This window comes from the organism of the source record quoted next, unplaced genomic scaffold (assembly GCF_019419815.1).
Source record: "Pyrus x bretschneideri cultivar Hongxiangsu unplaced genomic scaffold, Pyrus_bretschneideri_v1 Contig2, whole genome shotgun sequence".
Classification (NCBI taxonomy): domain Eukaryota; kingdom Viridiplantae; phylum Streptophyta; class Magnoliopsida; order Rosales; family Rosaceae; genus Pyrus; species Pyrus x bretschneideri.
Genome location: NW_025999501.1, coordinates 7,560,776 through 7,574,204, shown reverse-complemented (window position 1 = coordinate 7,574,204; position 13,429 = coordinate 7,560,776). Strand labels below are relative to the sequence as shown.

The window sequence follows — 13,429 nt, the reverse complement described above, 5'->3', positions numbered from 1 at the left end:
TTTTGATTCTGAAAATTCTTTAATTGTGTTTATTCATGATACATTGTGTGGTCAATTTTTATCAGATATTATTTGTGTTTAATTTTAAGTAAAATAATTTAAAATAATTTCTGATCACAGAATGTAAGAGTACGAGTAGACACAATTAAAGGATAAATCCGGAGAGGATCCTCATTTCAGGGACCTCGATGATATTTTGTACCCTTAGCCTATATGGCTAGTCCACGTGGTTGGAGGGAATATACGGATGCGGATGGAGGTCCAGTTCCCATTGGTCCGTAATCTATCTAATACAACCAAGTCGGATTTCATTATCCTAGTTGGCCACTCCCAACGCCACCCTTTAGATTCTCTCTCTCCAACTCAATGGTGATAAAACACCGCCCAAACAAACCACTCTCACTCTCAAACGTTCATTGCCACCAGAAACACTCACTGAGTCTCTGTTTTTGCTCGTTCGAGAGAGGAGAGAGAGAGGAGAGAGAGGAGATGGCGGCAACCACCGGTGCAGTGCTCAACGGGTTGAACTCGGCAGCCTTCTTATGCGGAGGCAAAAGAAGTCAGGCCTTGCTCTCCGCTGCCACTGTTGGAAGCAGGGTTGGAGGTCCTGCTCCTAAGAGGTTCATTGCGGTTGCTGCTGCCGCAAAGAAGTCTTGGATCCCGGGGGTTAAAGCCGGCGGCAACTTCATCAATCCCGAGTGGCTCGATGGCTCGTGAGTTTCATATATTATCCACCATATTATAATTCTAAGTTTGTCACACATACACATATGAATCTGATCCGATAAATGCGTGCAGGCTTCCAGGGGACTACGGCTTTGACCCACTAGGACTCGGCAAGGACCCGGCGTTCCTCAAGTGGTACAGAGAGGCGGAGCTCATCCACGGCCGGTGGGCAATGACCGCGGTCGTCGGCATCCTTGTTGGCCAGGCCTGGAGCGGTGTCCCATGGTTCGAAGCCGGAGCTGACCCCAGCGCCATAGCACCCTTCTCCTTCGGCTCACTGCTCGGCACTCAGCTCTTGCTCATGGGGTGGGTGGAAAGCAAAAGATGGGTGGACTTCTACAACCCCGAGTCCCAGTCCGTCGAGTGGGCGACACCCTGGTCCAAGACTGCGGAGAACTTTGCCAACGCCACCGGAGAGCAAGGCTACCCGGGAGGCAAGTTCTTCGACCCCTTGGGGCTTGCCGGCTCCATCAAGGACGGGGTTTACGTTCCAGATAGCGAAAAGTTGGAGAGACTGAAACTGGCTGAGATTAAGCATGCAAGGATTGCTATGTTGGCTATGCTTATATTCTACTTTGAAGCTGGACAAGGAAAGACACCCCTTGGTGCTCTTGGCTTGTAAACCATTTGGCATTTACTTTTTAATATGTAGATATAAGTAATTACCCAATTTTTTTATCCTTTCCAGCACAAGGACAAGCAATCTGTTTATAATCAATCTGATAATTCAATTTAATCGCTACGTAAGTGTCGTTACCGACATCTTGTCTCCCTAATCATGGCAAGAATTAACCATAAAAATCTCTTTAACAAAATGTTAACTACCGAAAAACGCATACACGCAAGAGAGGATCAAAAACAAAGCGAAGAAAAAAGTAGCTACGAGTAAAGTACATGAACCAGCTTTAGCAATGATTGAAATTACCGAAAAAATTGAGATCAGTCACCACCGGTACCAGTAGCCATCAAAAACTCCCCCTCACATACGACTTCACCTCCAACGTAGGCCTTGCCTTCCATCTTTGCAATTCCAAAGCGTTTCTGCAACTTAATAAGCGTCATTCTCATCACTAATGTGTCGCCGGCAATCACTGGTTTCCTGAATCGAACTTTGTCAATTCCAGCGAAAAAGAAAGTGTCACGAGAGCCTCCCACTTCTGGTTGCAGCATAACCAAGCCACCAACCTGTGCCATTGCCTAGATACAACAAGCATTGACATATATCATTACTAATCCAAACAAAACAGCCAAGTGTTAACGGGAAATTTAGTCAACAGCAGCAATACGCATTATCTTGCTGTGAAGCATACAAAATGTGATTCTACAACAAGTATATCCTAAAACAGTTACATTTGCTCTGAACTTTTGTTAAGAACCATCAATCAAAGATATGATTAGGTGCTCGTGAATGGAATAACAAACGACTACAAGAAAACCACAGAAGAATGAATGGACAAATGGTGCGTCAGGAACAACCAAACCCCAAAAACTAAACTAAGTGAAAAACAGAACCCCTAACCCACAAAAGCAGACCATGGAATGAGGCAAGCATAGCAAAATTCCAGGGTATAGCATTCTTTTTATCTCCTCTCCCAGGCCAAATTCACTCCGAAAAGAATAATAGTTCCTTGAAGCAACCTGGTCCAAACCAAAGGCCCTAACTTACCTGTTCCAAATCAATATCGTGAAGGCTCAGTGCAAGAAAATGTGTTCAGAAGATTCAGCCATACCTTTTCAGAGTAGACATCAATTATGATATAATTTAGCATATGGCCTCGTATTCCAAAGCATATCACATGAATTGATATTGCAATGAACTATCAGCCAAAGAAAACTATAATGGGAACCGAGACTCCCAAATAAACTTTTAAGGACCAAAGGTGGGATGGTTTGGGTTATCAAGCAAAGAAAGACAGAAAAACTTGCAAGAAAAACCCCAGAGTCTTGGATAGCCCCCAGACACTTCTGTCAAGAAGACAGGATGCAAGACAACATTAATAATGCATCCCAAACCAGACCAGTTGATAGGACATAAGTCGTTCACAATGAGGTTTATTAGGGATCAAATTAAATAGGTCTAATTAGTACAATAAATTGACAATTCTCTTGCAAACACTTGTGGAAAATGTCAAGATTTTCCATAACCACTTCCCTACAATTCTTAAAACCCGCCAAATAGATGATGTCCAGTCCAAATGATTTCTTACTGCCACACTCAAAAAATTGCACTAGCAAACTCTTCCTTCAAATGATCGTTCTGACCAAGCCTCCTTCTCATATATAGGACTCCAATCTACATGCTCTAGTTTAGAAACCTGCTCCAAATTCTTTCAAAAGCCAAAATCCCAACTCAAGGATATTTCAGCAGAGTTCATAAGACTAGAAATAGTCTTATAATATTATAAAGCCAGGGAAATAAATTCTGTAAAGAGTTTCACGCAGCCACCCTAAATTCAATTTCATCTTCCCCTAATATATACATATATATAACCCAGGGAAATATCTTTCCGATGACTACAATTTGAGCCATTCATACATATCTTGAGTTCTTGACTAGTTGGGATTACGAATATCTGCAACTATCTTGGGAATCCTATACGAACTAGTTATAAAACCAGTCAGAGCATCAATTTGGGTTCAGATACATATTATCACTTTAGGAATACATATACATTCTCTCCACTGCAATTGCACAAATACATGCTCTTTCTACAATAGCTGGGATATCAGTTTTAGGAGAAATCTTAGAGAGAATATGATGGTGGAGATCACAAACTTATTGAGGTGCACAAGGTGATGAGATTATTTTGATACAGAGAGGATGCAAGAAGATAGTGCTTAGGGCCTTCTTTGAACATCTTACTTACATTGGTTAGCCTTAACCTGCTAGTTTAAATTGCAAGTATGGGAAAGAACATGATAGCTTAGAAATAGTTGCAAAGTTAGCATGATCAGCGAAAAACATCCTGTAAATGTATCTAGGGTTAACAAAAAGATGTATTGCAATTTTCTCAAGCCTCTACTCACAACTCTGTAAATGTACCAATAAAGGAATATAGTAGAAGGAAATAAAGGTTATAAAAATTTCATCAAAAAGGAAAAAACATATCTCACTGATGAGCCGCCATAGTTAAACTGACATTTATCCATCACAATTTTCATGCGTCAAAGCAATTCATAACTTAGTAACAGAGACAGCTAGAAGAGCCCCTCATATACCAAGGTGCTCACGGTTGAGGGAAAAGATTACTGTTAGAAACTTAGAATAGGTCAAGTATTTAATCCCATCCCAATTACAATAAATAAATACTGAAAATTCTCGCTCCCACGTTGGAGTATCCTTTACGAAGAAAGAAAAAAAATGCTTCAGCATTCTGAATACTTCTTTTTGATCCACATATAACCAGTTGCTGGACAATCTGGTCCAACTTTAAGTGGACTTTTCAAACCCTTGATATGTATTAATGCAGGGATTTTGGTGTGGAAAGAAAGATAACTCGGTCAACTTTTCAGTTGCTGATCAAGTGGCATAGCCACCAGGCAATCACCAGACATTAAACCAAACGCCAGTACAAGTTAGTTGCTCAGTTGTATCCGGCAAGTCGCGTAAACATGGTATTTACACAAATGTCATCTTATCTTTTTCAATAATTACAAGTTAGAATACATACAATCACACAAATCAGAACTCAAAAAGAAGTGAAATCTACTCCAATGTTTTCATGTTACTGTCACTCAGTGACACCATCTCAGTGAGTAGCATTGACATGTCCTTGACTTAGGGAAAGAGAAAAGGCTTAACATTGTGCAGAGTGGACCATGTACAACTCGACATGCATGTTTTTGTACAGGATTTTTCTTAGATTCACCATTAATTTTACAGTTTTAACATATTACTAATGTTGCTATTATTTTTGTTAGCTGTAGATCAGTACTCTAGATAGATTGGCGGAAATTGTGTCCCCTGTTTTGTAAGTTTCATATGCTTCTTCTATTAACGAAAGCACGTTTATTCTAATATATACGTATAAAATACACAAACACACACTCATGTATCTTTTAGTACGATACGAAAAAAATGATTACCTCGACCATGAGAACACCAGGCATGATTGGCCTCTCGGGGAAATGCCCGGGAAAGAAATTATCATTGATGGTGACATTCTTGATTGCAACAGCTGAAACTCCAGCATTGTATTCAATCACTCGATCCACTAACAGAAACGGAAACCTAAACCCCCAGAAACCCAATCAAACAAACAAAATGTAGACTCGAATTAGTTCAAATGATTTGGAAAAGAAACCGAATTTCGCAGGAAATGGTGCAGAAAAAGGCACAGACCGGTGAGGCAAAATTTCACGAATTTGATTGATGTCCATGACGGTAGGAAAAGCCTCATATCCTGCACAGGCACAGATGGAAGTTGTGATGAGGTATGATCAAAGAACAGAAAAGCAGAAATCAGTACGGTTCAGTTCTTACTGAGCTCAATGGGAGTGGTGTCTTTGTCTTTCGCAGCGTCGGCGGAGCAAAAGGTGGTGGTTGAGTTTCTCCTCTTAGTTTTCAAATGGGGCAACGGCGGCAGAGATCTGGGAATCGCGACGGCAACAGAGATTCGGGAGGGAGCATTTGGGCGGTGAAGGAGCGGGGAGTGGCAAGTGAGAGAGGCGGAGGAAGCTGCGGTCGACATTTCTTAGGGCTTAGGACTTAGGATTTAGGTGTGATCTGCGTCTCTGTGCGAAGGGGGGTTTAAGACGAAGGAGGACGACAGTAACGAGGGTAGTTGTGTGAGAAGAAACGTCAAGCGCTTGGTTTCGGATTTCAATGGCGGAGATTACCATGAACTGCTCTTAACTACAGACGTTTTGGTGGAAATGTCATTGAGTAAATATTCGAGGGAGCAATGATAATGAGATTAAATTTATAGATTAAATTTACAAGTTAAATTATGTGTCATCAATAAAAAATGAGTACATTTATCAACGTTTAAGTAATAGTCTAATCATCAATTTTTATGTCATTTAATTTACAAAATTTGATCTATAAATTTAGTCTCTCTAACATTACTCAAATACTTTTTGAAGAAGCACTTAAGAAATTAAATGTGAGATTTTTCAGAGTGCTAGAAACAATCCAGTAGAACGTGTAATAATGTAATTCGTTGATAATTTGAAAAAAAAAAAATTATCAGCTAATTATATTATAATACTTAACGTACACAGTCAACCTTTGCATTTTGACATTTTCACTTTAACAAATAATACATGTCATTTTAAAAAAAAAAAAATTTAATGCTTTTGATTAAGAATTAAAGATGAAAGTTAAAAAAAATTAGGCTTTTTAATTAAAATAATCTTTGATATTTGCATGACATCTCACTTTAGTCCCTGTGATTTGAAATCAATAGAATTTATTCCTAAATTTGTCCACAATAAATCATTTTGGTCATTTTATGAAAAATCTTCATAAAATAAAGAAGAAATGACAAAAACACCCTTAATTTGTGTCTAATCATTTTGGCATATTGTTTATTATATTGAGGGTAATTTTGTCATTTTGATCTTATTTAACATAAGTTTTCGTCGAATGACCAAAATGATTTATGGTGGACAATCTAAGGAATCACTTCTATTGATTTCAAATCACAGAAGCCAAAGTAAGAAGTTAGGCAAATCTCAATGATTATTTGACCAAAAAGCCAAAATAATATTTAAAGGCATTAAATATGTATTGACACATGTCATTTTTTAAAGGCTTAAATGTTAAAATGATTCCTATGTTTTAGTCATTGGATCAATTTAATCTTTGTGTTTTCAATTTGGACAATTTAGTCTTGTGTTTATTTATGTTAGAATGAAATAAAATTAAAAATAAAAAAAAATTATTCTCCTCCCAACTCTCTGACCTCCTCCCTAACATTACTTCCTCTCTTTTCTATGTCACAACCTTAATCATTCTTCAGATTGAAAGTTTTATTTCTTATATGTGTTATTTCTCATTGATTTGCATTTTTTCTGTAAAGAGAAAGGATAATTATTTCTCATATGATTTTTCTTATGAATTTAAAAAAAAAATTGAATGAAATTGGCTAACAGAGACAAACACGAGGACTAAATTAGCCAAATCGAAAACACAAATACTAAATTGGCCATATGACTATAGCACATGATCCGACGACAAACGTGTCCAAAGTGTTGCATTCATATTGAGCCCAAGAATCGAACCATTGGAATTTCCAACACAAACTATCCAACCGCATTTCAACATTCTGCCTCAGACCACGACGAACCCGTGCATAAGGCAAACCTTTGGTCGGAAAATGAAGCAACCCGCAGTTTGTATAGACATATTAGAAAGTTTGTGCAAGAGACACGGTCACGAAGTACACATAAACACCGCTCCCGTTAAATCCCCCGGAACAACCGAGGGCAGATGACCATGAGAGACATGCACATCATTAACATCATTCGGGAGAGCTTGACGCTCAATATAGGTGGTCTTAGCATAAACCCACGAAAAAAAAAAACACAAAACAGAATCAACAGCACAAATACATGAATTCAAGTTTGCCACAAATTAAGCAGATACACAAGGAAAAAGAAACGCTGTGTTTATCGTGGTTCGCCACAAATTAAGACACTACACAAAAGCTGAATTTCTGTAAGGAGTGCGCATAACAGTGCGCAGGAATTCATCATCCTCTAGTCTCTACAAAATCATGGATGTTCATACTCTACACTGCAACTTTCCGGCAAACTGCACAGTTGCATTTAAGCGTTTAATAAACTCTCGTTTTTCTCTGGCAGCTACCCCCAATCAGATCTGGTTATAAGTCCAAAAGGCCAGATCTAATCTTCCTTTTCTCCAGATCTATGCTCTCTGCTTTCAGCCTCAGTGGAAGAGCTTGTAGCGGGATCAATCTGGTCTGCAGTACGAACAGGAGGTTCGTCGTCTTCTTTACTGATTGATCTAATAAGCATCGTTACTATAACCAAAAAAACCATTATGTATACGGTTCGCATCCCTAAAAATGAATTCATAACACTCCCAAATGACGGACCGCCAATTCTTTTCTTTATTATTCTTCCTTCCTTGTACCCTTGGAGGAACTGTGAGACTTGAGATGCCTGATCTTCCTCATCAATGCTTTCCGAACCATTTACCTATTTTACAAAATAATGTCAAGAAACATGTAAACATTGTAAATAGATACACAAGGAATACAAGAAGCATGGACAAGTGGTCCGAGAAACAAGAAACACATTAGAAGTGCACAAAAACACAGAAAAACCACAACACCAACCCAGAGTGCTCTCAATACAGAGCACCTGCAATCACAAAATCCAAACAAAAAGAAATATTCTGACCTATTTTGACAGGGAACATAGAGATAAACACACCACCAAAGTGATAGAACACATCTCCACAAAGTGAGCACCATCTTATGAGCCGGCTTAATCAAACAACCTTCTGACAACACCATACTGCAGTTTCTTCAGCAAACCCACCTCAAACCAAACACCCCCAAAACAAAATCTGTCTCCAGTGCAAAACTAAATGTTTCGCCCGCTCCCCCTCCTCTTTACACAATACACACCAATGAGTAGATAAACAAGGAAAGAGAGACCTTTCTGGAACAAGTCACAGGTATTAATCTTGAGGTTTTCTATTTAAACACCACACATGTCTAAGAACACTCACCAAAGTTCCTTTCTCATTATTTAACCCTTCATAATTACCAAAAGAAAAAAATAAATAAAACATACAACAGAAGCCTAGCACCGGCCTCTTGCTGCCAGCTCCTCATCCATGTCAGGCTGTGGGCCGCCATTGTTTTCAGTCTTCTCCATCAGCCCCATCTTTTTTGGATTTTCACTCTCTATTGTGTACTGATCCTTCTAAGTTATTAATCAAATAGATAATTAATTAATTAGTTGTGGATATTGAGTATTTTCATCCTAATTTTCGATCCATCCAACAGACATCTGCTTTAGTCTTCCAAAATTCAAATCTATCTCTCCTCAAAATAATCCATCCCCACAAGAGCCACCATTCCCAATCACAACTCATATCTTCTATGCATCATTACCAAAATCCTAAAGCAAAAACTAGAAGAAGACCCACATGGCCGTGAGGTCATGAACATTAGGATGAGAAGGCTATGAATCATTGAGAGAGAGAGAGAGAAAGCAAGGCTTGGGGGACATCAACGGTGGCCAGTCAGCAAGAGAGAGGGGGTTGGGGTGGCATCTTGCTGGGTTTCTATTTCTTTAGTTTAAATGTTTTCCCTTGTTGGACATGTCTGATGTTTAAATTAACTCTTAATCTTTCTGTGAGCCACTTACCGTAAATTTGTATCTTGGAGGGAATTTCAGCTGTCCAATTCAACATAAATTGCTTGAAAGGAGGATCTACACGATTGATGACCAGAAGGATGAACTATCCAAGAACCTTTATCCACTCAATTAGAATGCAAACAAATAATATTTAAAAGGGCAAACAAGTTTACATAAGCCAGGAACTCTATTGTTAAAGTTTCCACAAAACTGAAAATTCCAAGAAAATGGAACCCAGCAACAATAAGGAGGCTAAGGAGTGGATGGTAGCATTCTTGATCAAAGAGACTCTATACAAGGAAGGAAATAAAGATGGAAGAGGATAACCCCTCCCAAACATCTTCCCATTACCAACCACAATTTTTCATCAAAACTTATGTATATAATGAATTTCATAAGGCACCGATGGTCACAAATTATTTACCCAAATATATGAAACATAGATTCACCCAAAAAAAATCAGCAACCATATACCATTGTCTATACTAAATTTAGCATGGAGATCTAAAGAACATATGTCTTTCTAATAACTAATCACTTACTGTAAAGTACTCCTCCATTCGATCCCAGACAACCATTTTTGGTAGTTTTGTCTTCTTGGTGGCTCCAAAAGTATCCGCAAAGTCTTCCCACTGTTTGATCCCAACATAACCAAATACAAAGTCCCGATTTGCAGATGCAGCTGATTTCAAAATCTTGATAAGTTTCTTTGCCTTCTCTTCATCCTCATCTTCCACAATTGTCAAAACAATTTTTCTTTCATCATCGCTCAATGACTTTAATGTCTCATAATTTATGGGCATGGCCAAAGGGAACAAACTTTGTTGTATAAAATCTTCCAAAAAATCCTCTGTACATTTAAACAAAAAGAAGTAAGAGACAGAAAATGGCTGAACATAGATGAGTCGTGTTTGAGCTTTACTAAATGATGGTTAGCTTTACAATGCACAAAACACTTCCTTCAACACCATGTCATATGATATGCTCACATTAGAGAAAGTTTAACTTTGGGATAAAATTCAGCAGCAACTTCTAAACTCACCACACATCTAACTCTAAATAAAAGAGATAGCCACCATTGTCTCCTAGGTAAGCATGAACCATATAGCTCAGTTCATTATAAGGAACTAGCATAAGCTAATAGGTAAATAAACTAAAACTAGCATACGAAGAGCTAAATCAATTCATTCAAGTGTATTATTAAAAATGAAAATTCTAATAGCCTGTCCGAGAGGGTGGGGGGAATTAAACTATTACACTGACCTAACCTTTGTGATTTTTAAAAGAAGAAGCTTTCACTTGAAGAGATTGCATCCCTTATTTCATTTAGAATCACTTCACAAGCAATGGGTTTTTGTCCACATCTCAAGCACAAAAGGAACTAGGCAAGAAAAGGGTGCTAACAAGATGGCATGAAAAGCAATCTCATAAAGCTTACTCGACCACATCTATGACTTCATGTCAAAATGTATTCTTCCTTATGAAAAGACGGATCCTAAAAACAGTGCAAGCTGAAGAAATACTGTAAATTTGTGAATTTATGATATGATGTATCATTATGACTCAGAAAAATGTCACACTAACATATTATATACATATTTGAATGCACTTAGCGGTGAACTAGGACTGATCAACCAAAACAACCTAACCTTCAAAGGGGCCATAGAAGATGTTGCGCTCATCGTACGTTGGATGAAGGGATGCCAAAGCAGGAACCTTGTCAAAATCATACAACACCATTACATCCTCGGAGAAATCCTTTGCAACCGAAAACCAGGCCTTCTTTTTGTACTTTATGGCTAACTTTGATATCAGCGACTCGTCCAAGCCAAAACCAATATATATAGGAAAGTAAGTGCCAGCTGCTTCAACAAATTCACTAATAGCAGAGTCTGATTCAAGTATGGAAACATCAGGAGCTGCAAATTTCTTCAGATAGCGAACTAGCGATTCCGCTTTCCTGGGTCCATTATATTCTAAGGGGACGCCGTGCATAAACAGTTTGAGGGTAGGATATGCACTATATCAATATTCAACACAAAATTATAAATTAAAATTAAATAAAATTCTGACTGGAAATGGATATAAAAGTGATTTGAAGAAACGGGATCATACTCGATTTCGTATTTTCGAGCTACAGAGGTGAATTTGTCAGCATTAAGTTTTGCAATCGCTACTGGGTGTTTCAACCCAGCAAGCAAGGGGGCAGCTGCATCCAACTACATAAATTAAATTGATTAAAATGTAAATAAATAACAAATTTCTAACCAAGATGTGTTAATTAATCATCAAAATTAACATGGATGGAGAAAGATCTTAAATGAAAGTTGAAAATTAGGATTCTAGAGAGAGACCTGAGGAGAGAGGCGTTTGCAGTGGCCGCACCAGGGGGCGTAGAAATCAACCAAGACCAAGTCCAAGGCGGAGATGGCGGAATCGAAGTTGGAATCGTCGAGCTCCAACACCGTCCCGTCCACCGTCCACGACGACGACGCTGCTACTGCAGGCCAATCTAGTGCTGTTAATAATATCAGAAGCAGCCAACAACACAACGCCCTTACGCGCATGCGCATCGTCGACATCGTCTCAATCTCTCTCTCTTTCTCTTTCTTTCTTGTTTATCTGATTTCAGTTTTACAGTCTTTTTTCTTTTCGCCAAGGATTTCAGTCTTTCCGCTACATTAGCTTTTCATATCGTGACTTGAAAAAGAATTTAATTGAGGATAATTAAAATCTAAAATTTCATTCAAAGTTGTTTACTAAAACGTTTTGAATTTGGAGTAAAAATAAAATTGATTTCATAAAATTATTTTATTAATTTAGTAGGATCGTAATATTATTATTTCTAAATTGTTTTGTCCCAAATCAAATATTTTATTGTTATAATCTTATAAGTCATTTAATGTGTGAATAGCCAACCCACTACAACTCTACATGTTTGTCCACTAATCCACTTGCTGCCTCATCCTTCTATGTAAAATCACACACAAAAATACAAAGCCTTACAGCTAAAAAGAGAGAAAAGAAAGAAGGAAGAAGAGAGAAGCCACAAGGCTCACGACAGAAAGAAGAAAAAGATATGAGAGGATAGAGAGAGTTATCTTTGTAATCTTATTATTCCAGATTATAAATGAAAGCATCACTGCTGCTTCGAGAACGTACTCCATTCACACTAACTATAGAAGAACCTTGTAAATTTTGTGTCTTATTTATTTATTCTACTACATACACCGTGAATTTTACAACATTTATATGCTTGTTTTTTTATTAAAATTTTATATGCCCTTGTCCCTATCCATAAATTTGGTGAGAGCTGCTGCTAAAGAGAAAAGGAGTTGCACTAGAAAGTGAGACAGCCCTTTCAATGGGTTAAGCGCAATTTTGAAAATTTAAAAATAAAGGACGTCATAATGGGGAGAAAAAGTCCATTTTGATTACCCCGCAATCAGAGATCCATATACCATCAAATTGTTGGATCTATTTCCTTCAAATTTTGGAGCTGAATTCTAAAATATGCGTGAATCACATCAAATGTTTGATTTCCAAATATTTAGTAAATACCAGAGTAATTTGTAATCAAAGTTTAATATTTTATTTATTCTAATTACTTTTACGTAAATGTGTTATAAATTTAAATAGAAAATGCTCTAATGTACCACAGTTACACTTCAAAATGAAAGGATTACTGGTATGACATAGGTTATGAAGTCTTTGATATCCAAGGCATATAAATGAACATTGACTAAACTAGCATCACACTCATGACAAAATCAATTGATTAGAACTCGAATAAATTGACACAAACACACACAACATACTAATCCTAATGTTTCTTGCGTGTTGACAACATCCAATGGCGGCATGTCCACAAAAAAACACTTTCTTTCTCAAGCACCCGTATTGGTACAAAGAGCAAATGCACACTAAACATTAGTTCTACTCATGGCACCATCATTTAGTTTGTAATACTTTGTATTAAAAAAAAATGTATGTATACGTATTATTTATGTATTACAAAAGTTTTGTGTCCCTCTTTAATTGTATTTCCTCTATTTTGGTTTATTGGACAAATATACCTAATTACTAATAGAGTGAGAGGTGGGAGTTTTGTTAGAAGAGTGAGTTCGCTATTTTCTCAGGATCGAGAGTTTGAGGTGGGACTAATTGAGTAGTTCTGTCTTGATATTTTATCCAAATGGTAAGGTGGAAGTTGGTAATTAATTAATAATTAGGGTGAAGAGGTGGAGTCTATAGCATGTGTATGTTAGTCTATTAGCATGCATGAGGCAATGTTTATGGTATTAGAAGTGCTTACTCACTAGCCTAGGAGAATCTCAATCATCTGGAAAATATTATATCTTCAATG

General features: G+C 37.6%; 3 protein-coding genes across 3 annotated transcripts; 1 reads left to right on the top strand and 2 right to left on the bottom strand.

Moving 5' to 3' along the window:
* Positions 1-395: 395 nt before the first annotated feature.
* Positions 396-1,396, top strand: LOC103952579 (chlorophyll a-b binding protein CP24 10A, chloroplastic). The gene is made up of 2 exons (XM_009364204.2): positions 396-713; positions 799-1,396. The coding sequence occupies exons 1-2, from the start codon at positions 490-492 to the stop codon at positions 1,346-1,348; spliced, it is 774 nt and encodes a 257-aa protein (XP_009362479.1). The 5' UTR covers positions 396-489; the 3' UTR covers positions 1,349-1,396.
* A 118-nt stretch (positions 1,397-1,514) lies between these two features.
* LOC103952580 (3-hydroxyacyl-[acyl-carrier-protein] dehydratase FabZ) lies at positions 1,515-5,469 on the bottom strand. Its single transcript, XM_009364206.3, has 4 exons — positions 5,210-5,469; positions 5,069-5,129; positions 4,813-4,957; positions 1,515-1,923 (listed from the first exon to the last, which is right to left on the bottom strand). Exons 1-4 carry the CDS (start codon positions 5,415-5,417, stop codon positions 1,666-1,668), a joined length of 672 nt encoding a protein of 223 aa, XP_009362481.2. The 5' UTR covers positions 5,418-5,469; the 3' UTR covers positions 1,515-1,665.
* Positions 5,470-7,262: 1,793 nt separating this feature from the next.
* LOC103952581 (protein disulfide-isomerase 5-2) lies at positions 7,263-11,683 on the bottom strand. The gene is made up of 5 exons (XM_009364208.3): positions 11,418-11,683; positions 11,179-11,282; positions 10,713-11,083; positions 9,606-9,913; positions 7,263-7,890 (listed from the first exon to the last, which is right to left on the bottom strand). The coding sequence occupies exons 1-5, from the start codon at positions 11,643-11,645 to the stop codon at positions 7,576-7,578; spliced, it is 1,326 nt and encodes a 441-aa protein (XP_009362483.2). The 5' UTR covers positions 11,646-11,683; the 3' UTR covers positions 7,263-7,575.
* Between the last annotated feature and the right edge of the window lie 1,746 nt (positions 11,684-13,429).